Source organism: Tursiops truncatus, chromosome 4 (genome assembly GCF_011762595.2).
Source record: "Tursiops truncatus isolate mTurTru1 chromosome 4, mTurTru1.mat.Y, whole genome shotgun sequence".
Lineage (NCBI taxonomy): Eukaryota > Metazoa > Chordata > Mammalia > Artiodactyla > Delphinidae > Tursiops > Tursiops truncatus.
In genome coordinates this window covers 19149537-19177524 of record NC_047037.1, presented here as the reverse complement: position 1 = coordinate 19177524, position 27988 = coordinate 19149537, and the positions used below count along the sequence as shown (strand labels likewise).

At 44.3% G+C, this 27988-nt stretch overlaps 1 protein-coding gene across 2 annotated transcripts in view; it reads left to right on the top strand.

Annotated features, from left to right (window-relative positions):
* The window catches only part of GYG1 (glycogenin 1), a 38187-nt gene that overhangs the window by 7037 nt on the left and 3162 nt on the right, over positions 1-27988 (top strand). For both annotated transcript variants that reach the window (XM_019934321.3, XM_073803716.1), the window contains exons 5-6: positions 13504-13630; positions 27567-27786. In XM_019934321.3, coding sequence (XP_019789880.2) covers positions 13504-13630; positions 27567-27786 — 347 coding nt within the window. The remainder of the gene's footprint in view (positions 1-13503; positions 13631-27566; positions 27787-27988) is intronic.

Genomic DNA, 27988 nt, shown 5'->3' with positions numbered 1-27988 from the left:
TGTGTCAAAGAGTGTTCTTCCTATGTTTTTCTCTAAGAGTTTTATAGTGTCTGGTCTTACATTTAGGTCTCTAATCCATTTTGAGTTTATTTTTGTGTATGGTGTTAGGGAGTGTTCTAATTTCATTCTTTTCCATGTAGCTGTCCAGTTTCCCCAGCACCACTTATTGAAGAGACTGTCTTTTCTCCATTGTATATTCTTGCCTCCTTTGTCATAGATTAGTTGACCATAGGTGCATTGGTTTATCTCTGGGCTTTCTATCCTGTTCCATTTCTGTTTTTGTGCCAGTACCATATTGTCTTGATTACTGTAGCTTTGTAGTATACTCTGAAGTCAGGGAGTCTGATTCCTCCATCTCTGTTTTTTTCCCTCAAGACTGCTTTGGCTATTCGGGGTCTTTTGTGTCTCCATACAAATTTTAATTCTAGTGCCACTGGTAATTTGATAGGGATTGCATTGAATCTGTAGATTGCTCTGAGTGGTATAGTCATTTTCACAATATTGATTCTTCCAATCCAAGAACATGGTATATCTCTCCATATGTTTGTGTCATCTTTCATTTCTTTCATCAGTGTCTTATAGTTTTCTGCATACAGGTCTTTTGTCTCCCTAGGTAGGTTTATTCCTAGGTATTTTATTCTTTTTTGTTGCAATGGTAAATGAGAGTGTTTCCATAATTTCTCTTTCAGATATTTCATCATTAGTGTATAGGAATGAAAGAGATTTCTGTGCATTAATTTTGTATCCTGCAACTTTACCAAGTTCATTGATTAGCTCTAGTAGTTTCCTGGTGGCATCTTTAGGATTCTCTATGTATAGTATCATGTCATCTGCAAACAGTGACAGTTTTACTTCTTCTTTTCCAATTTGTATTCCTTTTATTTCTTTTTCTTCTCTGATTGCCATGGCTAGGACTTCCAAAACTATGTTGAATAATAGTGGCGAAAGTGGACATCCTTGTCTTGTTCCTGATCTTAGAGGAAATGCCTTCAGTTTTTCACCATTGAGAATGATGTTTGCTGTGGGTTTGTCATATATGGTCTTTATTATGTTGAGGTAGGTTCCCTCTGTACCCACTTTCTGGAGAGTTTTTATCATAAATGGGTGTTGAATTTTGGCAAAAGCTTTTTCTGCATCTACTGAGGTGATCATATGGTTTTTATTCTTCAATTTGTTAATATGGTGTATCACTTTGATTGATTTGCATATGTTGAAGAATCCTTGCATCCCTGAGATAAATCCCACTTGTTCATGGTGTATGATCCTTTTAATGTGTTGTTGGATTCTGTTTGCTAGTATTTTGTTGAGGATTTTTGCATCTATATTCATCAGTGATATTGGTCTGTAATTTTCTTTTTTTGTAGTATCTTTGTGTGGTTTTGGTATCAGGGTGATGGTGGCCTCATAGAATGAGTTTGGGAGTGTTCCTTTCTCTGCAATTTTTTGGAAGAGTTTGAGAAGGATGGGTTTTGGCTCTTCTCTAAATATTTGATAGAATTCACCTGTGAAGCCATCTGGTCCTGGACTTTCGTTTGTTGGAAGATTTTTAATCACAGTTTCAATTTCATTACTTGTGATTGGTCTGTTCATATTTTTTATCTCTTCCTGGTTCTGTCTTGGAAGCTTATATCTTATTTAGCAATACGTTACTAAATAACCAAGAGATCACTGAAAAAATCAAAGAGGAAATCAAAAAATACCTAGAGACAAATTGCTATGAACACATGATGATCCAAAACCTATGGGATGCAACGAAAGCAGTTCTAAGAGGGAAGTACATAGCAATACAAGCCTACGTCAAGAAAAAAGTAAAATCTCAAATAAACAATCTAACCTTACACCTCAGTAAACTAGAGAAAGAAGAACAAACAAAACCCAGAGTTAGTAGAAGGAAAAAAATCATAAAGATCAGAGCAGAAATAAATAAAATAGAAACAAAGAAAACAATAGCACAGATCAATAAAACTAAAAGCTGGTTCTTTGCGAAGGTAAACAAAATTGATAAACCTTTAGCCAGACTCATCAAGAAAAAGAGAGGACTGAAATCAATAAAATTAGAAATGAAAAGGGAGAAATTACATTGGACACTGCAGAAATACAAAGCATCCTAAGAGACTACTACAAGCAACTCTATGCCAATAAAATGGACAACCTGGAAGAAATGGACAAATTCTTAGAAAGGTATAACCTTCCAAGACTGAACCAGGAAGAAATAGAAAATATGAACAGACCAGTCACAAGCAATGAAATTGAAACTGTGAATAAGCCACTTTTTTTTTTTTTTTTGTGGTACCCGGGCCTCTCACTGTTGTGGCCTCTCCTGTTGCGGAGCACAGGCTCCGGACGCGCAGGCCAAGCGGCCATGGCTCACGGGCCCAGCCACTCCACAGCATGTGGGATTCTCCTGTACCGGGGCACGAACCCGTGTCCCCTGCATCGGCAGGCGGACTCTCAACCACTGTGCCACCAGGGAAGCCCTAAGCCACTTTTTTTTAACAACAACAGTAAATCACACACAACAAGACAATACTGATGGTTAGCATGCAAAATAAGCTCTTTTAAAAACTAATGTTCAGAATCTTTTGAATCAAGAAGAGACCCAGTTGTATCTATGAAGAAGGATTTGCACTAAGGAGATGCCCTCTCAGCAGTGACTCACTATTAGATACTTGACGTTGTGACAGACGCCCAGGTGAGGAACATGGGGGTGGCCAGAGGCCTGAGCCAGACACCAGGTGCCAGAGGCTTCTTTCCTTTCCCTTCCCTCTCCAAGAGCAGATATGAGATCTGAAGTGAGTAGATCTTTCTAAACTAGCAGGAACAGCCATCCTCAGTTGACCCAAGGTTCAGCCCTGGGTACAGATATGAGGACTCATTTCCATTAACTAGTTGTAAAGTTAAAAATCAAAATTTCAAATCTAAACTTTTCGAATTAAAAGAGTACATCTAATCGTTTGTCCGATTGCTGAAATTAAGAGATTGGAAATTAGAACATTTTTAGTTATACGTGAAATTGTGTTGTTGCTGTTCCCAGAAATTGAATTCTGTTTCGTGTTTTGAGGATTTGGGATATGCAGCTCTTTGAAATGTCCTTGAAAAGAACAAAGAAATTTAAGTCTCAGTCTTGCTTCACTGTTTGGTTAGTTTGTATTCTACAGCAGTAGTGCTGAACCTGGGGTAATTTGGTCCCCCAGGGGGCTTTTGGCAATGTCTGGAGACTCTGTTGGTGGTCACAAGTGAGTGGAGAGGGCTCTACTGGCATCTCGTGAGTGGAGGCCAGGGCTGCTGCTAAACATCGTACAATGCATGGACAGCCCCTGCACCAAAGAATCATCTGGCTCAGGATGTCAGTAGTGAGAAAATCTGCTCTATGTCAAGTCGTTACATGCCCTAAAGCAGTGAGCCGGAGTTTCTGAACCGTCATGAATGGTAGCGTCCGACAAGAAACGCCTTCTTACTTTAAGCAACCTTAAGAAATAATGTGTTGAGTGATCACTGTGGTTACGGCCCAATGTCACTTCTTCACTTTCCTGGCTTTTTTTTAGCTCCTACTTTCCTTTCGTATAAGGAATGAAAGCTGTATTGGTATGTTAGTTCAAAACATGTATTCCTTATTTCTGCTGCTCGCATGAAAATCGTTACCTTTGCACAGAAGGGAGATAGGAGTATTTTTAGCGGAAGTCCACTAACCTTAAGTCTTAACCTTCCGACTGTGGCTGAAGCGTCAGCGTGTGGCTTTCTTCACCTCCTGTCGTTAAATGTAAAGGAAGTAGTGTAACCCTGCCAGAAATTCCGTGTAAATTCTCAGCTCCAGTAAGTGAGTCATATTCTAATGAATATGACTACAATCCACACGGCTGCAATTGCCTAAGGAGGATTCGATTTTATTGTTGCAAGATAAGAGTTTGGATACCCAACAGTAGTGTGCCGTGATCAATTACCCAGGTTACAGTTTCAGAGTATAAAACGAATTAGCTAGCTGGCAGAGACCAACCTGGATCGTGTACCTTGTTCTAGAACCAAGAGGTACTAGAGGAGTTGACGAATTCGTTGTTAAGAAGCAAGAACATGTGAAAAGTGCTTAACTAGAAAGCACTTTCTGCTCTTTCGGCCAGAATCTGAAACAACTGGGAGAGCCTGTGCCTGCTAGCACGTTCGTTATTCAGCAGCAGGGTTTCCAGCAGCTGGTCCTTCCGTAAGGTATTCCGTTTACTGGCTCCTTGGTGGCTAAGGATTGGAATTTTTTCTGTTAGTAGAAATGCTTAGTTGAAGCAGTTGAAAATTCAACTATGCAGATAGGAACTTTTGGTTATTCTCAATATAGTGTTTAAATTCAACTGAAAAATAAAGCAGCGGCTGTTAAATGAAATGTTTTTTCGCTTGATGTGTTCCGGAGAAGCTTTACCTACTCATCAAAGAAAGCGCGCTGCGTACCATGGGAGCGTGCTCCTCTGTGAAGGGATTTACCATCCTGTTGAATCCATATCTGTGTGACATGAAGACTTGTTGGACTTACACTTAATAAAATATTTCTTTGTAAGCTACATCCTTTTCTGGTGCTTTGCTTGCTTTGCTTCAGGCTCTCAATGCAGTGCCCTGTCTTGTGTAGATGTCATGCCATAGGCACGGAGATGAGCGCTTTCAGGTGTTTCCTTTCACCTTACCGTACATTTTCTCATATGCACAGTATCTCCCCACCGTCTCCCACCCCCAGTTTTACTGAACAGGGGGTCTTAAGTCCCAGCATTTTTAGACTGATACTAAAGAAAACCTATTCGCAGATGACTGTCTCAGTCTGAATGTCTTGCAAGTCCTGCTTAATCTCCTGTATACATGCATCGAGAACTGATGGGATCTGGTGTCCACTGACGAGCCACCGGGCCTCTGATGGCTGAGTATCTGCAGCTGCTTCTGCAGCCCTTCTAACGTGAAAGAATGTGGCTTGTCAGGCTTCTCATCACCAGTGCTCTAATCACACCCCACCCTCGCCTCTGGCCAAGAGAATAATCCTAACATGGCAGATCATGCTAGGTACCTTGACATCTCTTTTTTCCTTCCTCAATATCTAGAGTGTTAGAATTTCAAACTAGTGACTTCATACCTAACTTACGGCTGGCATTTAATTTCCCACAATGAAGTGTCTAAGTTTCCTATACTGTTAATATTTGCAAACTATCTTGGCACTTACTTCATAACCGAAGTTATATGTTTCCTGAAGAGTTGTACAACAGCTATTGGGAAATACATACACTAACATTTTATAGACTGTGACAAGATAAGGTCAACTTCAGGATTTAGCAGTGAGAAGGCAAGAGGTCAAGGTTTCGTAGGTACTAGTCAGCAGTCTTGCCTCCACGTACTCATGTGATCCCCTTGATTCCTCATTTGACGAAATCAATCTGGATGCAAGTTGAGATTTATTTCCTTTCGCCCCGTGACTCCAAGGTATCCTAAATTACAGGTGCCTGTACAGTTGAAGAGTTTAGTGCTTGAAAATTGCTGTCTATTAAATTTCATTTGCATATGTTAGTTTTAAAAACCTAAGTAAAAAAAGAGGAATTCATATTTTCCAACTTGAAGTAACCATTTTTTTAAAATCTTGGAATTCATTAGTGTAACCTAAATACTCAAAACTTTTTTTTTCTGGAATAATGAAATTTTGGTCTGTAGTTGAGTTTTCAAAAAAAAATAGGACAGAGTAAATTGGTGATAGAATATTAGTTACGGTTTTCTTTCAGCAGAACCTAAGATCCTCTGTGAGGTCATTAAAACTGTGTGTTACATATTCTAATTTAAGTGGTCACTGAGACCCTTAAACTGAACATTTTTTTCCTGTGCTTGGAAATATAATAAACCAGGAGAGTACAGTAAAGTGATTTTTTTCGGTACGCGGGCCTCTCACTGTTGTGGCCTCTCCCATTGCGGAGCACAGGCTCCGGACGCGCAGGCTCAGCGGCCATGGCTCACAAGCCCAGCTGCTCCGCGGCATGTGGGATCTTCCCGGACCGGGGCACGAACCCGTGTCCCCTGCATCGGCAGGCGGACTCTCAACCACTGCACCACCAGGGAAGCCCTACAGTAAAGTTTTAAAATAATTTTTAACAAAATATTTGGCGGTGCTATCTATCAAAGTGTAAAATTGACCCCAGTGCTACCTTCCCTAATCTTTGCAATTAGTTTGGATTCAAGCTGGATCTGCCCAAAAAAGGAATGAAGGAGAGAGGTATTCCCAGATAGTACTTGTCTTGTTCAAACCAAATGAGCGCAGACATTCAGGTGTGTCTCACCTGGTTCCCTGACTTGATAGGTTCCACTCTGACAGGTGCTCGTGGTAAGCTTTTCCAGCTGCCCACACACTAGACTGCTTGTGGCCCTTAAACTATTTTATCAGTTGCTTTGAAAATTACTCTCTTCTCTTGCATTTCTATCGTTTAATTGATAGTTTGGGTAGTATCTTGAATAAGTAAAGATGAAAAGCAAAAGTCATAACATGTAGTAGCAAAATAAATGAGTACACACAAGTTTTATGTTAAGAGCTATTTTTATCTCATTGTACCCTTGAGTATTTTTTTTTTTTTTTAGCCATCTGTTTCTTTCTAGCCTTGTAACCAGAAGAGATCATGAACCTTGTGAGAAATAGAGATGGTGGGAAGGACTAAAGTGTTATAGGCTCTTAGGCTGGTCATTTTACTTCTTCATTTATTCCTCAACAGTTCTGTGAAGTAGTCATTCATTTACTTATTAATATATTAATTCAACAGATATCTATTGAAGGCCTGCTGTATAGCTACTACTGGGCACCCAGTGTTGATACAGTTAGGACAGCCACTTGCCCAGTATCCCTGAGCTGGTGGCAGAGCCAGGTCTGGACCAGACAGTTGATGCTGTGGCTGGGTTATGTGAGTGTTGTTTTGTCCCTTCCCTCGCAATTACCCCACACTGCAGCAGTCACGAAAATGTATCAGAGAATGATACGGGATACAGGAAAATCTCTATTACACTGGATTTATTACAGATTAATTACTTAAAATTCATTCCCCTGAATAAGTAGAGACAGCAGCTGATAAATTCCTCATTTTAGAAATGAAGACACGGAAGCTTATGTCTTCTATCTCTACAGCTGCTGTTCCTCCCTGCTAAACTGGAATGTCTAGAAATATTTTGTCTTTTTTTAATTGTTAAACTATTGGATGCATTTTATTTTATTAATGAGATATAGTCGATTCACCGTATTATGTATCAGGTGTACAACATAGTGATTCACAATTTTTGAAGGTTATACTCCACTTACAGTTATCATAAAATATTGGCTGTATTCCCTGTGCTGTACAGTATATGCTTGTAGCTTATTTATTTAATACATAGTAGTTTGTACCTCTTAATCCCCTACCCCTATCTTGCCGCCCTCCCTTTCCCTCTCCCCAGTGGCAACCATTAGTTTGTTCTCTCTGTCTCTGAGTTACTTTGTCTTTTTAAATCAGCAGCACAGTTGATAGTCTCATATTGTTTTGTGGGTCTGGAAGTATTCTTAGAAATGATTACTCTTGTCTTTATTTCTATAATCCATTCCTGTAGTATTTTAAAAAATCATTTGAGCTCCTAATCTGGTGAAGATACTAAGTTTAAGGGCTAGGAATAGACTGGTAAATAATACAGATTGTATCCCTGCCTCTATAAAGCTTGTACATATTTTATGAGACCGTACAATTAATTATGTCACCATGATTCTGAAAAATGCAGAGTGCTAAGAGACTCTAGACTAGGAGGACCTGCCTTAAACTGAGAAAGTGAAATTTAAACCACAAATAAGTGTTCCCTTGCATCTATATTATTATTTAATGGCTTGATTATTAAAATCTATATTTTTAAAGGTGAGAAACAAAAGCTGTAACATGAAATGGTAAAATAAATCGGTGGTTCTTGGCTTAAATGGATTGAGGCCAGTGAGATGCAGTGATGCTGAGACCAGAGCTCCAAGTACCTGGATTCCCATGAGGCACCTGGGCTTAATCCGATGATCCTTAGTAAACCTCGTGGAAATACCCCCAAGCGCTGGACCGTTCACGAACTGTAACTTAGTAGACTTGGCATGCTGTCTGGAGGCCGCAGTGATGATACTTGCCAAGCATATTATAGGAAGTCAGTGTTAAGGTGTGAGTCACATTTTCATTTCGGCGCTTGTCTATACCTCTCTTATAGTATTAAGCACATTTTGCTTTAAATTACTTTTGCTTGGTTTATGTTCCTCTACCCCTTGATTAGATTGAGAACCATTTGAGAGCTGGAACCTGTCTTATTCATCATCCTATCATGCCTACACCTAATTTCTATATCCTCAGACATTTTCTTTATAAATGACATTTCTGAGAGTTATATTCTCTGATATAATCAAATAAAAAAGGAGTCATTCTCTAAAAGACTCTAGACCAGTGCTACTCAGAGTTTAACATGCAAACACATCACCTGGGGATTCAAATGCGGCTTCTGATTCTGTAGGTCTGGGGTGGGGCTTACCATTCTGCATTTCTAGCAGGCTCCCAGGTGATTCCCCTGCTCCTGGATCCTAAACTTTGCTTTGAGGGGACCATTTCCTTGGGGCTGAGAAACTAGGGTTCATGTTTAAACCAAAGTTGACCCACCCTCCCTGCTATCCACAGTAGGCAAGCCAGCTGCCAACAAACTGTGGAAAAGCACACAGACTACATAAGCATTGAACAAGTGCACAAATTTAAAAAACAGCACTCAACTCCATTTCTGTCTCATAAAATAATGGCCACCGTTTCTGATAAATACTGTGATATGTCCATGTTTACCAAGTTCATGACTCTGGTCAAAAGACCTGGAAAATACCGGGTGGTTGTAAGGTTATTACAGGCTCTTGGCCAGCCTGGGGGAAGGAAGATATGGAATCTGATATTAGCTTTTGGTTGCAAAACAGGTGCCGTGTGTCTCTTGTTCCATTTCCTATCTATCTCTCACCTGTGTTGCCACACCCTTGCCTGCTGGATCACAGCTGCTGGCATGTCTGCTATCATGCTTGTTGCTTCTGAGCTGATTGAGATTAAAAGTGTCTTAACCTGTCACAATAAATAAAGCTGCCTCTGGAAGCCTGACCAGAATGTACTGGGCAAAAGTCCTGGGGTTTTCGTAGTGAAAACGCAGCAGCCTTCATGACATCCTTGTATGTGTTGTAGCACAGATGTGCTTAGATTTGCATTCTGCTTTAAATTGTGCTCTAATTCAGGGACTTTTAAAGAGAGGATATTGATAACACCACACAGATTGTTTTTAGTGAAACGAAAAGGTTGTTTTGCCTGACTTTGAGATGTAGACTTGTGTATTTGGAAAAAGATGGTTAGAATGCTGAATTTAAACATTATTTAAGAAGCCACAGACTTCTAGGTGGTGTTTAATTCTATTTTTAATCCACAATTTTTGGCTAAATGGTGACCCTTCGTAGTCACATAATGATGAGGTCAGTGGCCACGGAAGTTTCATGGTCTGTATGTTCTGTGCCCTGTAGAGGCAGGGTCCTTGTTGAGTGTTGAAGGGTTTGCCAGTGGAACGTGTACCATGGATGCACACGTCTCCTGCCCTGCCTCTTCCACTTCTTGCTTGTTTCCTGTCCTACCAGTGCCACTCAGCCCTGCCGTGGCACACGGCCGAGGGACTGATGGTATTTGTAGGGTACCTGAGGGTCAAAGGGAACAGGCTGGCCAGCCAGGGGCTCTGAGGGATCAACAGCTCTGACTCCTGTTTCTCAGGCTCACCCTGTCAGACTGGGAAGTTCTGCTTTACAACTACTATTCCAACGTCATGGAATTAGATTTCTTCACTGCATTGCATGAGGTCGGTGGTCATTTTAAGTGGAAATGCTTCATTTTCAAAAGGTCTTTAAAATGTGGCAGGAAAAAACAAGTAGTAGAAAAAAATACATATATGATGCCCAGTTTTACAAAGTTCAAAAACAAGTGGAAATACATATATTGTCTGGAGATACACACATGTGATAAAGGAAATCAAGATAATTACAAACAAAATTCATGATAAGTAGTTACTTGTGGGGTGGGGGGCTCTGAGATGGGATTAGGGAGCCCGCACAGAGAATTTAACCAGTATTGGTAATGTTTGAGTTTTTTAGTTGGCTATTGGGGATGTGTAGTGTTATTATTAGTATGCTTTGTAACCTACACTTACATTTTTCTTTTGATAATATATTTCATAATGAAAATAAATAAGTGCAAATGTTTGGAAAGAAACGGTCTTGGCACAATTCTCATTCTTGCCCCAATTGTATTATTAATATTTTAGAATTACAAAAATAACATAACAATATTAAGGAAAAGTCAGGGGGAGGGAACATCTGTTATCACCAGTCCCCTCACACAATTACTGTTATTTTCTTCTAGTAGGAATGTTTATGTTCTTAGTTACAATCATGTTATATGTCATTGTATATCTGTATATTATGCAGTGGACTCATGGTCTTTAAAACCACTGGTTTTAATGGCTGAATAATATTCAGGGAGTGATGAGTATCACAGTGTACTAACCATTCCTCTGTGGTGGAATATTAAAGTTTTCAACTTTTCTGCTGTTAACAAACATCTTCACGGTTCTTGCATTCATTCTACAAATAACTTACCCATTTGTAAGGCATTCTGCTACCTGCTAGAATTACAGTGGTAAGCAAAAAGAACCATAATCTCTGTCCCTGTGGAATCTAGAATCTAATGACTAACAGTTCTTGATGGTATTTTGCATTTTAGCTACATTAATCCTCAGACTTTTAAAGAAACTTTTTATTTTGAGAGAATTGTAGATTTACAATGCAGTTGTAAAAAACAGTATAGAGAGACCCCATATACCCTTCACCCAGTTTCCCCCAGTGCTAACATCTTGTATAACTGTAATTCCACAACAGGAATTGACACATTGATACAGCCCACCAATCGTATTCAGACTTCACCAATTTTACATGTATTCATTGGTGTCTGTGTGTGTGTATATGTTTTCCATGCAATTTTTTCACATATGTAGATTGGTGTGACCACCACCACCATCAAGGTACAGAACTGTTCCGTCACAGGGGTCCCTCTTGCTACCCTTTTGTAGCCGTGGCCTCTACTCTCCCTCTCCCCCTCCCTCACTGCTGGCAACCACAGATCTGTTCTCTGTCTTCATAATATGGTCATGTGAAGGATGTTGTACAGATGGGATCATAACAGTATGTAAGCTTGCAGGAAGGGAGTTTTTCACTCAGCGTAATTCTCTTGAGATCCGTGTAAGTTGCTGCGGTATCGATGATCTGTGCCTCCTTATTGCTGAGTAATATTCAGTTGTGCGGAGGTGTCACACTCATAAACCTGTGGAGGGACGCTTCGGCTCTTTCCAATTTTGCAATATTACCTATAAAGCTGCTATGAAGAGTTCCGCAACCATTATTTTGATGTTTATGTATAAAAGGAAATTGTTATAGTAAGGCTTTAGGCTTCTGTACCTCAGCCATCAGTGTCTGTGCCCACATCTGGGGGACTTCATAGGATCCAAAGTCAGCCTCTGATGAGTGGTATCGTGTTTTGGCTTAAAATTTTATGTCTCAAAATACGTTAATTTGTCTGTGTAGCTAAAATCTTCTGTGTAGCTGAACAAGTAAAGCATATCCTGATGCCATCCTTATTGTCCTTCAGAATTTTCAAGGGTGAAACCTTGATCCTCTGTTGAGCTATTTGTCCCTTGAGGAATGTGGACCTGTCAGAGCCTCCTCATACAGAAGGGTCACCCCATGGACATTTGTTCAGTGAATGCCTTTGAGCCATAGAGTTGATCGAGGGTATTTGGAAAGGATGGGCTACACAGAGGCTAGGTAAGGTACATTTGGACTTTAAACTTAATGCCCCAATCTTACTGCTTAGTTCCAAACACTAAATACCTCTCCAGATTTTTAAAGTCTCTTTCAAAACCCAGAAAAACCAAATAATAATGACAGCCAGTTGGACCTGCTGTATGTTTAGAAAGGAAACTAGGTCTCAGGGCAGAGCAGACCAAGGAGGGAAGTAACTGTGCAGTATACCAGCCTCATACTTTGAAAGAGCAGGGTTCTCCTTGCCTGTCACCCGCCCCCCTACACACATGTACACACACATACACACCCCCACAATCCCGAGCTGTTGTTCCGCTGCACGGGAGACTGGTTCTGGGCGTGTTTCCTGAAATCTCGTAAGCCTAAGACGGGAAGCACGTGGGCTACGTGGGGGAATGTGTTTTCAGATGGCTTAGTGACTGTTTGGTTACTTGTATAGTTATGATTTAGGTCAGATACTTAGCTGTTTTGGTTTTTATTGCTTTTAATTCTTTTGAATGCATGGCCGTGGCCCTCACTTTCCCCCAGGTCTGAGCAAGCACTGTGCAGTGTGCTAGTGGCCGACCCTGACCCTGGCCCCGTGAGGACTGACCTCCACCTGCCCGGAGGCGTGGTCGGCAGCAGGAGGGTGTGCCGGGGTGACGTGGCCTGCCGTCCGTCAGCCTTCCATCGACGCTGGGGGCTCCAGAAACAGTTCCAGAGTTTATCCCAAACTGAATTATCCCAGTTGGCCCTCTTTTGCTTTTGACTTCTTTTTCTGTCCCATTGCTCTTAACATAAGTCTAAAATCTTTAACTGGGGATGAAGTCTAAAATCCGAGCCCAGTGTGGTCTAATCAGTCCCTGCCTCTCAGAGACTCGCCTGGTGCCAGGCGACCCCCGCCCTGCTCTGCAGTCCACTTACCCAGGCGGCCTTCCAGGTCTTCCTTCTGTAGCTGCATGTCCTGCCCACCTCAGGTCTGTGGTGCTGTGTGTTCTGCCTGGAGCACCGTCAGCCCTCCTTCTCTCCACCTGCATTTGTCAAGCCCTCCTGTGTCCCCCTCAGATCTTGGCCGAAATACAGCTTCCTTGTGGGAGCCTTCCCGGCCCATTAGACCTGGCCTCAGGCCACTCGCACGTGCCTCGTAGCAGCCGGTACTCTCCTTCACTGCCCTCATCCCCGTGTGCGATGGTGTTGTTGACTCTTGATTCGCTGATAGCAGTGCCTCCCACCCCCACTCCACCCACACCGTCATAGACATGATGACCGTGTCGCTGTTCACGGTTGACTGTCCGGCGCCTGGTGCAGTGTCTGGCACATAGTAGCTGCTCAACCAATATTTGTTCAGTTAATGAATTAACTTAGGGAAGTGGCCACCCGCTAAAATATCCTTAGGAGGTCTAACATGGAATTTATTATTTTAAAAATAGAATTAGTGGGAATTCTCTGGCAGTCCAGTGGTTAGGAGTCCGTGTTCTCACTGCTGAGGGCCCAGTTCAGTCCCTGGTCAGGGAACTAAAATCCCACAAGCTGTGCGGTGTGGCCAAAAAAAAAAAAAAAAAAGGAATTAGTACCTGTTTTTAGAGGTCCAGTTATGTATTCCTATAAAATTGCTGACCCGTCCTTGGAGTATGTGACTGTAATGCATTTTTTTCTTCCAGGTGGGGACCAGGGTTTACTGAACACGTTTTTTGGCAGCTGGGCAACAGCAGATATCAGAAAACACCTGCCATTTATTTATAACCTAAGCAGCGTTTCTATATACTCCTACCTCCCTGCATTTAAAGCGTAAGTGCAAAGGGTTTAACTGTCTTGGGGGCTGGTGAGGGCAGGGGGGTGGGGTTTAAGATTTTTGGGGTGCCTTGTCATTCTTTGGGCAATAACAGGTGAAGGCTTTGGGGGAAGTCTTTTTTTCTTGTAAGAAACTTGGCTGTAATGGGAGGAGGCCTTGATGTTATTCATCACTTTATGTTTGGAGTAACCCAGAGGGCACTTAGCTGCCCGTGGGAAAAGGTTCCAGTCGGTTCCTGGGGGGCCTGGCCCTCTGATGAATCATCTGTGTGTCGTGATCAAGAACACTGACTGGGGGCTTCCCTGGTGGCGCAGTGGTTGAGAGTCCGCCTGCCAATGCGGGGGACGCGGGTTCGTGCCCTGGTCCGGGAAGATCCCACATGCCGCGGAGCGGCTGGGCCCGTGAGCCATGGCCACTGAGCCTGCGCGTCCGGAGCCTGTGCTCCACAACGGGAGAGGCCACAACAGTGAGAGGCCCGGGTACCGCAAAAAAAAAAAAAGAACACTGACTGCTGACAAACTCAGCCTCTGCCTCATACCACCTGCTGAGCCTCAGCTCTGTCAGAGGAGGGTGTGAACAGCTCCCTCCGTGGTTGTGGTGCAGATGACACAAGATGCTAGCAGCAGTGTGGTGTCAAGGTCAGTAGCAGGGCCTGTGGAGCTGGACTGCCTCACTTGACATCCTGGAGAAGCCACTTCCTGGATGTTCACTAGTTACTGAACTTGCAGTGTAGTGGACCTTGGGCTTTGCTGCTCAACCCTCTGCCTCAGTGTCCTCCAGAGGTGATTGTGAGGCATTCATGTGAAGAGGTAAAAAGAGGGCCTGGCCTACCCTTAGTAGGTAGCAAGTGACGGGTCCTCTCTGTTCGGAAGGTGGTCTAGCAATACGAGTGAGCCCTCAGCCAGAGAGGCAGGACACACGTCCTCACCCTGCCGTTTCCCTACCGTGTGGCTTAGGCTCTGGGCCTCAGGTCTGCTGGCGTGCAGAATGAGGCGGGCAATAGTCCCTTCCTCGTTGGGCTGTCAGGGTGGAGTGAGTTCATACACACAAAATGCTCGGTGGACGTATGTTTTGGGCAGCATGCTTATTTTGCACTGTTCCTGGTGCATTTCTAATTCAGCAACTGATAGAGCCTAGTAACAGCGCTTGTCTCACGGTGAGGGCCTGGGCCCTGTCCTTTAGCCTTTGACTCATTTGTGTGGATCCAAGAAGATGATTCAGGTTTCGTGAGCGGAGGCCAAGCTGTCAGATGGATCCTGAGACACAGCCGTGAGCAGCGACGCTCTTCGCTGAGTGGGGCTGGGCTCTCTGATCTCCATCCCGCATGGGCACACGGCTGAGTGAGCAGAAAGCAAAGGGCCTCTCACTCCTCCTATTTCATTATCCAAAGTCCCCTCTAGAAGCCTTGCCCCCCCGTTAACGAGCATGCCTGGCTTTCTGTGGCAGAAATGTTTCTTTTTCAGTTCTTTTGTGGGTAGACTCTGTCAACGTCCCCCGGATAAAGAGGACAAGTATCTTGTGTTCTTTCCTCCCTCCCTGTTGTCTTGGCATATGTCTCTGACATGTTACAGGCTCTTGATTCTCTTCCCTTTCCAACACAAAACAGGCAGACTCTCAAACATACCAGCTGTGGTCTGTGTAAAGCAAACAGAACGGGATTCACTATCATGGGATGGAATATAGGAGAAGCATTATTTTCTCCTCTGGTCCTCGGCCTTCTAAAGTACAAGCCTGTCTTGCTTGGAAGTGTGGCCTGACTCTTTTTTTTCTTTTTTTTTTCAGTTTCAGATGTACAGCAGAGTGATTCAGTTACTTTTTTTGCAGATTGTATTCCAATGTAGGTTATTACAAGATAGTGAGTATGATCCCCTGTGCTGTACAGTATATCCTTGTTGCTAATCTTTTTGATGTGTAGTAGTTTGTTAATCCTAAATTCCTATTTGTCCCTCCACCTCCCCTTTCCCCTGTGGTAGCCATGAGTTTGTTTTCTGTGTCTGTGGGTCTCTTTCTCTTTTGGATATAGATTCATTTGTATTATTTTTTTAGAGTCCACGTATGAGTGATAACATAGAGTATTTGTTTTTCTCTGTCTGATATACTTCACCAAGTATAAGGGTCTCTCTGGGCCTGAAATTCTTTATGATCCTTATTGCCTCATAACTAACCCTGCCAGTTTGAACAGCCTGCCTGCAGACCGTGGTAGCTTGACCTTCTAGAACTGAATTAGTCTATAAGAGGGCAGTCGCTTAATTTAATTGACTAGATTCAGCTGAGTCCGCAAAATGGTGAGCGTGCAGAGGAGATAGACTCATTAGTGGTGTGAGCGTTTCTACCCCTCATTCCACTCAAGTATGCCTGGTGAGCCTGTGTGCTGAGACAACTATGCTGGGGAGACGTGAATCCGACACCCTCCCTGTTGGGCTCAGCTCCCAAACGGCATTGACATAGAGTTTAAAGATTCGTGTTTTTCATGTAACGTGGCCCCATTTCCCCTATGGTTCATTGGGACTCCCTCTGACGTTCACCTTACTACCAAAGTTGAACATATTGTCCCTTTAGTGATAGCCTGGTTTGCAAAGACCCTGCTTGCATTTATTTTCTTTTGACAAAGAACAAGAAGCAGGTGGAGCAGAGTTAAGTTATTTGGGGGCAAGATAGACTTACTTGCTGGAACCTCGGCCCCCTCTCTCAGGAACCCAGTTGTTTCTGTATCCTCTAAGTGAATTTCCCAGCAAAATGGTTAGGACGGTTTCTTCTTCCTGGCTCAGGAAGTGAGGGCGAATTTTGGAAATCTGCTTGGTGTACTGCCATATAACCGTGGCGTGGATGACGCACTGGGAGGTTAGGAGCAGCTCCAGCATTAGCTACACGTCTGCTGGTGTGTGGCCTGACGGGAGTTAACGCTGCCTCTGTGCAGCTCGCCCTGGGGGGTGTCAGCTCTTACAGTTTGGGGATGAAGCTTCTCAAAGCGATGCCTTGGCCTCACCCCACTGCTGCCTGTTTAGGAATGCGGAAACGAGATCACAGAACTCATTTTCCCTTCCCTTTGCCAAAGAATCCTTTTGTTTTTCTTGCAGATATCTGTCTCCAGAGACATTTTTCTTTACATTTCTCATACAATTGGGAAGGGCTGAAAAGGCAGACAGTTACGTTTCTTTTTTGTTTCAAGTTAACATAAAATTCAAGTTAACCGAAAATTTTAAGCTGAAGTAGACGGTCATGGACATTTGGGCTGCCATGGCTACCTAACCAAGAGGCCTGTGCACTGCTGGGACCTCAGCGTGAATTCACAGTCCCACTGTGATGCTCAGGGTAACCTTGGTGGCCTCCAGGACCGAGCGGCTCTGTGGTGTGCTGGCCTTCCCCAGGATAGCACAGGTGGTGACAGGTAGAATGAGACCAAGGAGTGGTTTAGAGGCTTCGCGGAAGGAGTCGAGAATTTGCCCCACCAGCTTTTAGCAGCCATGTGCCATGAGATCACCAGGACAGTATTTAGATGCCCCAGAATCTTAGCTCCTTGGATATCTTAGACCGGCGTAGCCTCTTGCTGTTACCTGAAGTTTCTGGTAAAGGATGGCCTGACATGAATCAAATTTAGAGCTGCGGATGTAGCATATCTAAAGCCTTTCTCTACGTACCACTTGGACAGAACAAAACACAAAGGAAAACACACTTATTAGTTTTAGCACTTTGAGTGGATACTCAAACATAGCTTCTGAAAAACAAAATTAGTAATATTTTCTGTAATAGAAGATCCTGTTTAACACAGCCTAATTTGAGAACTAAAATGCTTGGCTAAGTAACTTTTCAGTTAATTTGTAATATATGCATTGAGAAACAAGCTCATAACTGCATTTCTTAATGAAGTCATATTTTGGAAAGCGCCTAGCATAATGTTTGGGAAATAGCAGCTTCTTAGTTAATATTCATTTCTTTATGTTTTCTCCATCTGGAGGGCCTGTTTTATCCATGTAGCATAGAATTTGGCTTGTGCATGATGTTAGGCAGAATCTCATTAGTCTTTCTAAAATCAGCCATTTAGTTCCGTTTTTACTTTCTGTTAAATCCACTGACTAAAAACTGTTTATGTCATATCATGCTATATAAATGGGCCTAAAGCAAAGGTAAAGAATTCTCTGGTATCTCCTCAAACAGCCATACAAATTAATTGGCCAAATTGATTGACTGCAAAGCTTGATTTACCAAATAATTTCCAAATAAATATTTTAACTTACTTTTTAATTTTTTTTACTTATTTATTTTTTTTGTGGTACGCGGGCCTCTCACTGTTGTGGCCTTTCCCGTTGCGGAGCACACGCTCTGGACGCGCAGGCTCAGCGGCCATGGCTCACGGGCCCAGCCGCTCCGCGGCATGTGGGATCTTCCCGGACCGGGGCACGAACCTGTGTCCCTTGCATCGGCAGGCGGACTCTCAACCACTGCGCCACCAGGGAAGCCCCTTAACTTACTCTTTTACTTGAGTTTAAATATGATCTGAGACCTGGCTTGGTAGAATCTCAGAAACTAGATCTAGAAACCCAAACTATATTTTTTCCATTTGTTTACTGCTTTAAACATTTCTGAGGATATTCATATCTATTATTTCTTTCCCAGGAAGGTGGCTTATTCACTAGACCTTATCAAACCTCTTTAAAATCAATATTTTCCAAGAGCAAAATGGAACCTTTCATGTCCTCATTTCTGCTGTTCTTGTGTATTTCTGATTTGATTGTTTTTCCTTGGTCCCTGAGACACCCTTAGCTTAATCTCTCTTTGGGACTATTGTCATTGAAGCCATACATTTTCTGTGTTCGTATCTTTTCACACTCCTACGTCTTCACCTAAAGCCCTGAGGAGTTGTAGTCTGTGTAGCTTTTAGTTTTTCAGCCATTTGTTGGTCCAGTCACTGTTCCTTCCACCTGAAGCATGTAGAGGATGCCTCACATTCTGCTCACTGAGGACCACAAAGATGAATGAGGACGTTGTAGTCTCATCAACCTGGCAAATGCAGGTTGATTGCGTCCCATCGTGGTTTGAGTGTTGAAGAATCAAGTCTGTGGTTTCACGGATGTCTTCTTTCTCCTTCCTGGGTGTTCGTGATGCTTGTCAGGCCCCAGGCGCCCCATTTCTCAGCATGGCCATCGGTTCATTCTGACTTCACCTCTAAGCATGTATCAGATCATCTGTCCTCACATCTTACTGATGCTGCCTATTCTGCCGCCCGACCTGGGTCTTCATCACGAAGGGGAAAGCTTCCACGTCAGAGCCATCCCAGCCTTCAGAGGCTGGTCTGACAATAGGCACAGAGGGCACGAGGAGTGACATCTCATGGGCAGGAGTCGGCTCGAGAAATGCCGTCTCAGCAGGAGAGGGAGCTCGTGGGAGGGGAAAAGGGTGGGAATGGAGTGGAAGACGCACCCTCCTCAGAGGTCTCAAGCTGGTGGGCCGCAGGCTCTATTTGTCCCACAGATATATTTTGTTTTCCTTGCATATAATTTTCTTTTTTTCTTTTCTCAGTTGTTAATGCTTAAAAATGAGGCAATTTCACATGAAATGCAGATTTCCAAGCTCTTTTGAAAAATCAGACCTTTGGTGGGATGTGGGAGAAGAATGTCAAAGATGATTGTTACAAGTATGGGACCTAAGCAGGTGGAATAAAGGAGCCGCCGTTTCCTGAGATGGGGAAGATTGTGAGCAAAGCAGGTTCGCAGGGGCAGGGACTGACCAGAGATGTATCAGGTGTATTAAGTTTGAGGTGCGTATTAAACATCCTGGTGAAAATGTGGAAGAGGTAAGTAGCTACAGGAGTTGGGAGTTCAGGAGAGAGACTGGGTGAGACATAGCTATGGAAGTGTCAGCATATAAGTGATATTTATAGCCGGGAGACAAGATGATATAACCAAGAGAGTGGTTATGATAGAAAAGAGTCCTGGAGACTGAGCCCTGGGACAGGAGAATGTGGAGCAACCAGGAACAAGAGCCCGAGAACAGCAAGGCAGGAGGAAACCCAGCAAAGTGAGGTGTTGCACAAGCCAAGCAAGAAAACGTTTCAGGAAGGGGAAGCGATCCCTCTGTGTCAGATGCTGTGATAGGTCAGGTAAGAGGACAGCTGAAAGGTGGCCCTGGACCTAGAATGTGGAGGTCACCGGTGACTTGGGCAGGGGCATTCCTGGTGGAGTGATGGAGGACAAAGCCTGATTGCAGCAGGTCCAAGAGAATGGAGAATCGGAACTCTTCTGAAGCATCTTCTTTAAAAGGGAGAAGGGGGCTTCCCTGGTGGCACAGTGGTTGAGAGTCCGCCTGCCGATGCAGGGGACACGGGTTTGTGCCCCAGTCTGGGAGGATCCCACATGCCGCGGAGCGGCTAGGCCTGTGAGCCATGGCCACTGAGCCTGCGTGCCCGGAGCCTGTGCTCCGCAACGGGAGAGGCCACAACAGTGAGAGGCCCGTGTACCGCAAAAAAAAAAAAAAAAAAAAAAAAAAGGGAGAAGGGAAGTGGGTTGGTAGCTGGATGGGGGGGTAGGATCAAGAGAGAGGGGGTGGGATGGGGGTGGTTTTTTAAAGATGGGAGAAGTTACAGCATGTTTGTTGTATTGATGGGAATGATCAAGGAGGGAGGGAGAGAGCACGAATAATGCAGAAATCTGGAGGGAAACTTGCTGAGTGACGTCCTCGACTAGGTGAAAGGGGATGCGTCCTAGTGCACAAGTGGAGAGGTTGGCTTCAGTTAAGAGCTAGGGTGGTTGTGTGGGCACAGATGCAGGTAAGTGGCTGTATTTTTTTGGCTGAATGATTGAATGAATGAATGAGCGAGCCGTCAGCCTGGAGAGACTAAGAATGACACACTCCCCCTAGGAAAGTCTTCCTAGTGGCCTGGCATCATGAGGCTTTCCCTGCTACTTTGTGACTAGAGGCCAACCTGGTAGGTTGGCATAGTTGACTAGGTCCAAGTTGAGGTTATTAAAGTCTGGGTTTGAGTACTGTTGTTTCTGTGATTTCCAGGACACAGTTGGGAGGGTTATTTAGCTTGAAAGGCAAGGAGAAACCGGGTGGGTCCCTGGAGGCCACCGTGGTTTGCTGCTAGGTAGCAGCTGTCTTCTGCTGATAGGAAAAGCACTTGCCCCATGGACCCCCCTCACCAGGTCCACTCTCTGCATGACCGGCCCACCCCTTGGGCACTTGGGTTTATGACTCTTGGTTTAGACTGTGAGTGGGTAAGAGGAGGAATTTTTTGGTGAGAGAGGAGAGGTGGCTGATTGGCTGTGGGGAAAGGTTCATGCATAAGAGGGAGCCTGCGAAGATACGAGAGCGAGTGGCCGCGGGTCAGAGAACGTGAGTCACTGAAATGGGCAGAGGGTGTTTGGCACGGCTGCCGTGTCTCCCAGGGAGGGGTCGCACCCACAGTGCTGCGTCTCTCTTCCTTGGTACCTGATTGAACATTGCACACAGAGAGCTTCCTGAGAACTAAAATTGCTCCTGTGTGCACTGTCGTGGATTAGTTCCTTTTCTGCTCTGACCAGTTCTGTAGTCTCATCCACACGTTACCGGCCCCATTTCTCAACTGCTAAACTAGTCATGAAAATTCTATCTGATCTTTTGGTAACACCAGGTCACAGGGATTATTTTAACGGCTAACATAAGCACTATTATTGCTGGCTTGGGTTCAAACTATGTCTTGTGATCTGGACGTCACTTTTGAGATTCTATCAAGTTAAAATTAGAACACTTATTTTAAGAGACGTATGCAAGCTGAGACAAATCCCCATTAGTGGGTCAGAATGAATGGCTCTTAGTAATTTAGAGACAATTGTGATATGTACCCGACGTTTTTTTTTCCTGGCTGGTACAATTTGGTGGATAAATCAGGCAGTGAGTCAGTGAATCTTCTAGTTATCCTTGCTGAGAGTTGAGGTCAGTCGCACTTAATCTTCTGACATCAGCATTTCCCCTTCTAGTTCATCGGCCGCTCTGCTTTTGACTAAAAAGGTGACATAAGTTCTGACTGTCGTACCTTTGGTGAGAGAGAGAGATACCACCAGAGTCATATCCTGGGTTACCCTTCTCTAAGAAACAGCCCCACCCCGGTTTGCATTTTAGGCTAAATTATTCTTTTAAGCAAGAAGTAATTTTCTCTTTTACTTATGACCTGTGCTCTTACTTATTTCATTTTGACCTGGTTATTTTGTATTTTTCATAAATGACTAAAGAATAAATTGATTGCAATGATAGAAAATGATTTTGAAAAACATCCCTCAGGGAACATGATTGTGACAAAAATAATTACATGAAATCCATATCTAGGTTAATGGAAACTCTAGATGCAAAAACTAAGACCTTTTGCTCCTCTTTTTGGCAAACAAATTGTTTTATTACGAAAGCTAGTGGAGAAGGACGTTCAGGCTCCTTGGTTGTGTAAATAAACACCATTCTGTTTGTATGGTGAGAGCGTAGTTAGATAAACTGTTTAACTCATAAACCTTCACCTGTGGCGGCCAGTGTTAGGCCTAATAGGGCTGCCCCTTGTATGGAGCCCAGGGCAGTCTTAGGTGGTTACCAGGAGCACCCTACTGGGTGACTGCCTTTTGCACAACTGCCTAGAAGGTACGAGAGTGAGTGGCCGCGGGTCAGAGAACGTGAGTCACTGAAATGGGCAGAGGATGTTTGGCACGGCTGCCGTGTTTCCCAGGGAGGGGTCGCACCAGCAGTGCTGCATCTCTCTTCTGTCTTACCTTCCTCCTACCTTTCTGGCTGAGCTCCATGGTTCCCACTCAGCAGCTGCCTTTCTTCCCCCCCTCAAAGGGCCCTTGGGCTGACCAGAACCTTCACATGCAGTGACTCACCAGGTCTGCTCTTCTCATAAAGCGTCCTTGCTCTGAAACTTGTTTTTCTCCCACCCCTGTTCATTCCCGTAGATCTGTCAGGTAGATGGCAACTTAGGTTCAGGTAACGCCCTCAGGACCTAAAAAACAGGTTCCTGTTCCTTACTGTGCAGAAACAGGGCTGACGGTGGCCTGAACCCGTGACATATGAAGCCTGTAAGCCCCAGCATCTTCCTGACTCCCTCGTGCATCTCTCTGCCGTCAGCCTCCTGAATCCTCAGGCTCTTCCTGGTCTGCCCCTCAGTACCCTGGCCCCAGTCATTTTCTCAAGAAACCTCTCACCCTGTGCATTTTGCAATTTGTTTTGTTGCTGGGATTTGGGGAGCTGTTGGGAAGGTGCTTCACACCGTGCAGCCTGCCTCTGCTCACCTCTTAACCCTTCCCACCCTCCCCCCATCTTACTGGCACCCAAGGAATTCCTCGCCCTTGAGCAGAAAGGGCAGTTCTACCCACATTTAGAACCCTTTGAGATCTCAGTTCCTACCTCTAACAGACTTATGCTAACACATATATATGGAATCTAAGAAAAAAGAAAAAAGGTCATGAAGAACCTAGGGGCAAGATGGGAATAAAGACACAGACCTACTAGAGAATGGACTTGAGGACATGGGGAGGGGGAAGGGTAAGCTGTGACAAAGTGAGAGAGCGGCATGGACATATATATACACTACCAAATGTAAAATAGATAGCTAGTGGGAAGCAGCCGCATAGCACAGGGAGATCAGCTCGGTGCTTTGTGACCACCTAGAGGGGTGGGATAGGGAGGGTGGGAGGGAGGGAGACGCAAGAGGGAAGAGATATGGGGACATATGTATATGTATAACTGATTCACTTTGTTATAAAGCAGAAACTAACACACCATTGTAAAGCGATTATACTCCGATAAAGATGTTAAAAAAAAAAAAAAAACTTCAAGACTGCTCGGTTGATGAAAGGACTGTCCAGTGGATAGAATTTTTCACGTTGTTAGGGTGGAATAGGTAAAGAAGGTAATTTTGAGAAAGGGGGTCCTTCCCCTGGCCACAGAAGGTGACAGTGATTTAGCATTAGAGAAGCACTTAGGCATCATGGATTCATGAAAGTAGAACCCAGGCCTGAGCCACAGTGAAGTGCAGGGTGTGGACTGTCCGCAGTGGTGTTCCTGTTGACATGCGAGGAGAAGGCCATGGGCCACGTGGGGAGGAATCCGCCCGGCACGAGGCCAGTACCCAGGGAGGTGGCAGAGGCCCCTGAGCCACCTCGGGGCACAGACAGAGCCAGAGGCTGAGGTGTGCGCTTCCGCCTCCCGCAGAGACTGGGCCATCTTGCGGTGCAGGCGTGTTGGCCGCTTTGCAGTGGCATTCTTCTGTGGATTGGACCGTTGTGCCCTTCCTCTGCGTTCACTCTGGGAAGGCCCTTAGACGCTGCCCAGCACAGTCCAATTGTGGGTCCTAAGAAGCACCACCGTCTGTTTCTTGCTCTTGTTTCCCCCCTTTCCCCCTAAACTTTGTGCAAACTGTATCCCTCTGAGAACCGTCTTCAGACAGTGCTAAGTTGCTTGCTTTGTAGCTTTCTTTCCTATTAATTACTTTCTGCTGCTCTGTCCTTGACTATACTGGGGGTGTTTCCAGGGCTCATTTCCAACTTTGATATTGACGGTCTGTAGGCAGGGAGTTAATCCGTGGAGGAACAAATGACGCTCTCAGGCGATGTCCGTATGATTCTGGGAGTGTCTTACAAGTACAGCCTAGCTGTGGATGAGAACCTTGGCTCTGGAGCCAGACGGCTTGGGTGGAATCCCAGCCTTGTCACTCACCAGCCACATGATCCTAGACAAGTTAACTTCTTCCTGCCTTGGTGTCCTCGCACAGTTGTTTCTGGAGATTAACTGAGGTGAACCAGGCAGACGTTAACCAGTGCCTGGCACATGTGAGTGTTAGCTATTCCGATGACCACTGCTTCAGCAGATGTGAACTCTCGGGAGAGTGGGCTGGAAAGGAATCAAGTTCATGCTGTATTCATCTTTTACGCGGGCCTCTCACCGTTGTGGCCTCTCCCGTTGCGGAGCACAGGCCCCGGACACGCAGGCCCAGCGGCCATGGCTCACGGGCCCAGCCGCTCGGCGGCACCTGGGATCTTCGCAGACCGGGGCACGAACCCGTGTCCACTGCATCGGCAGGCGGACTCTCAACCACTGCGCCACCAGGGAAGCCCACTATATTCATCTTTTATCTTAGTGTTGCTACCTCTCATGGCTCTCATGTAATGACTGTGTGTGTGATGTTTAAATTAGGCTCGGCAGGTCATGGCTTGAGACTTACTGGTCAGTTAATAAAGGAGACGCAAACAAGTGTTGTTGCTCCAGGCAGGGAAGTCAGGGCAGGAGGAGTGGGTGTCTGAGGAGGTGGAAGGGGCACCTCCTCTTTCACATGTGCTCTATTCTGGTTTTAGGCTTCCGTGTACCACTAGGATGAGGCAGTGCCTGTTGTCCCCGCCCACGCCCCCGCCCCACCAGCGCGCAGGTATCAGGTCTCTGGGATGGGTCCCCCCATCACCATTAGAACATTTGCTGAAGGCACGTCTCTTAATCCTGCTCATCTTCCTCAGCCTCGTCTGAAGCCTCTCCTGAAAACCTCCACCTGCAGTAATTGCTTCGACATGTCCATAGCCCTTAATGTCAGCACTGCCCTGCTGGCCCCGACTTGTTGCCTTGCTTGTGCTACTGTTTCTTATTTTTATGTAGATGACTCATCTCCGTGTTTGGATAAAGCCTCTTAGGGTCGCACGCTGACCACAGTATAGTGCCTTACACGTAACAGTTGCTTATTGAATTGACAGCCCTCTCTGTGCACAGATTTGAGCATTATGAGGTATCCTTTTAAGGATAACATTGAGAGTTCTTGTGTGTATATGTGCACAAGTGTGTGCATGTAAAATATACCACGTGTATAACATGGAGAGTAAGCTTGGGGATATCAGGTGTCCACTTCATCTTCAAAAGAAATGCACTGGAGGATGGATAGTTATCCTTAGGAGGAAATTTATAGTAAGCTCTCTTCTTCTTGCATGGTTTTGGAGTAGCAGCATGGTAGGATGGTAAGAGCTTAGGTTTAAGAGAGGGGCAAAACTGTGCCGAATCCCATCTCTGCCACTAAGTAGCCGTATGGCTCTGGGCAACTCACTTAGCCTCTAGGAGTCTCCATTTAACACATTAGTAAAATTTACCTGGCAGGACGATTATTCCCAAATGTGTCCTCAAAGAATTTGGGCCCCAAACATAGTAAACTGTCAGATAATGATAGCTATATAACAGGTCTGTGACATTAAAAACAAAACAAAAAAAACCTTTAGAAGCTGAGAGTTACATGAATAGAGTTTGCATTGTTTTGAACTGTACGTCATGCTCAAATATTTCGGCTGCCTATAGGATAACTCCACTTAAAATCTGACACTTGAGCCCAACACCCAGGGATCTGTCCCATTTTACCTTTCCCTATCAAAGCTTCCTCTTCGGCTCTAATTGGAGGACACTTGGTCTGGTACACACCTGCTCACCTGATACCTGCATCCCCCTGCCTACAATTCCCTGTATTAGCACCAGCTACCCAGCTCCTATCTGTTGGACAAATCTTAAGTCACATCCACTATCTCAGCACCTCCTGCCCCACTGACCTGAGCTTTCAGTGACCTCCTTGCTTCTGAATTCTTAGGGCACTCACTGTTCCCATCTCCTTTGGGCACTTGTATTCACCTTTATCATTATTTCGTTTCACATGTATAGATTTCCTCCCAGCCAGAACAGGACCACTCTTAAGTCTTACTCTTTTTATATTATGAGATAAAATAAAAAGTGTGTTGTGTATTTAGTGAAATATAATGTATACACAAGAGGATATACAAAAATGTTTAGTTTTTAAAACACCTTCACCACCCAAGTTAAGGATTGGAACATAACCAGTATCTCTGAAGCCCCTTTCCGTCTTCCTCATCACAGCTTCCCCTTTCCTCCCAATATAACCAATATCATGAGATTTACATTGATTACAGTTTTCTACTCTTTAAACAGTACTTTTTTGTTTTGTTTTGTCCTTACGTAAGTAGATTCATAGGTATGTGTTTCTATTTGAATTTGTATAATTTCTTTTTTTCAGCATATTTTGAAAAGTCATCCTTTTGCTATGTGATCTGGGTAGCTCCAGTTCATTCATTTTCACTGCTATATTGTATTCTATGATATGAATATACCAGAAGTTGTCCTTAAAACAAAAACAGAATGGATAACCATCGAATTTCAGTGACATTCAACAGTCAGCATGTATTTCTTGCTCATATGTTATTGAGTGGTCTGGGACAGCTCTGATCATCTCAGCTGAGTTTGGAGCCAGGCCACAGGTTTGATCCACATCTGTTGTGACTGTCTCATCCTTCTGGAACCAGCAGGCTACCCAGGGTACATTCTTCCGCTGGCAGAAGTTGTAGCTTCTCAGGGAGGCTGAGCAGAAACAAGCAATGCTATTTTAAGGCACCCTGTCACTCTGCCCACATTTCACTGGTGAAAGCAAGTCATGCAGACATGCAAATATCAGTCAGGCAGGAAAGTGTACTCCCCCTGTGGAGACTGGGAAAAGGCACGAACACTTGCTGAACAGTAATCTAAAGTGTAGTCACTTCAGTTGTTTCCAGTTTACGACTATTTCAGACAGTGCTACTGCTGTGAACATTTTGATTATGTTTCCTGCTGCACACGTGTAAGAGTTTCTGTAGGGTATGTGCCTAGGAGCTGAGCTTCCTTCTAGGTTGTACAGTATGAGCATTTTCAGTTTTACTAGGTACTATCAAATGGTTTAACAAGTGGCTGTACCTCTGCTATCCACGGTAAATCAGCGTTGGGTTGTTGCACTGATCCACTGCGACTTTGGGATTTTCTGTATACTTAACATATAATTGAATAATTTTAGAAGTCTAAAATTGTTCCAGTGAGCTCCACCTTTTTTCCAGCCACTGCTGCAGGATGGAAGGTGAACTGTCAGTGCTCAGAATCCACTAACCGCTTCAACTTGTGCTCACTTGGCAGATTTGGTGCAAATGCCAAAGTTGTGCATTTCCTAGGACGAATCAAACCGTGGAATTATACTTACGATCCTCAAACAAAAAGTGTCAGAAGTGAGCCCCACGATCCCACTGTGACTCATCCAGAGTTTCTCAACCTGTGGTGGGACATCTTCACGACCAGCGTTTTACCTCTGCTTCAGCAGTTTGGCCTTGTCAAAGACACCCGCTCATACGTACACGTGGTAGGTTCTGTTTTTTTCCTTCAGGTAATTTGATGCTGTATTTTTTAAAATTTGGTAGAATGGTAGAGATGGAATATTTAGTGGTATTTTGAACAAAGAGATAAAGTAAGACTTTGTGGAAAGAAAACGATGTCCATCTTAGAGTGGAGAAATATTACCAGCAAAGATTAGAGCAGAAGTAGATTTTGTGGCAAATTTCAGT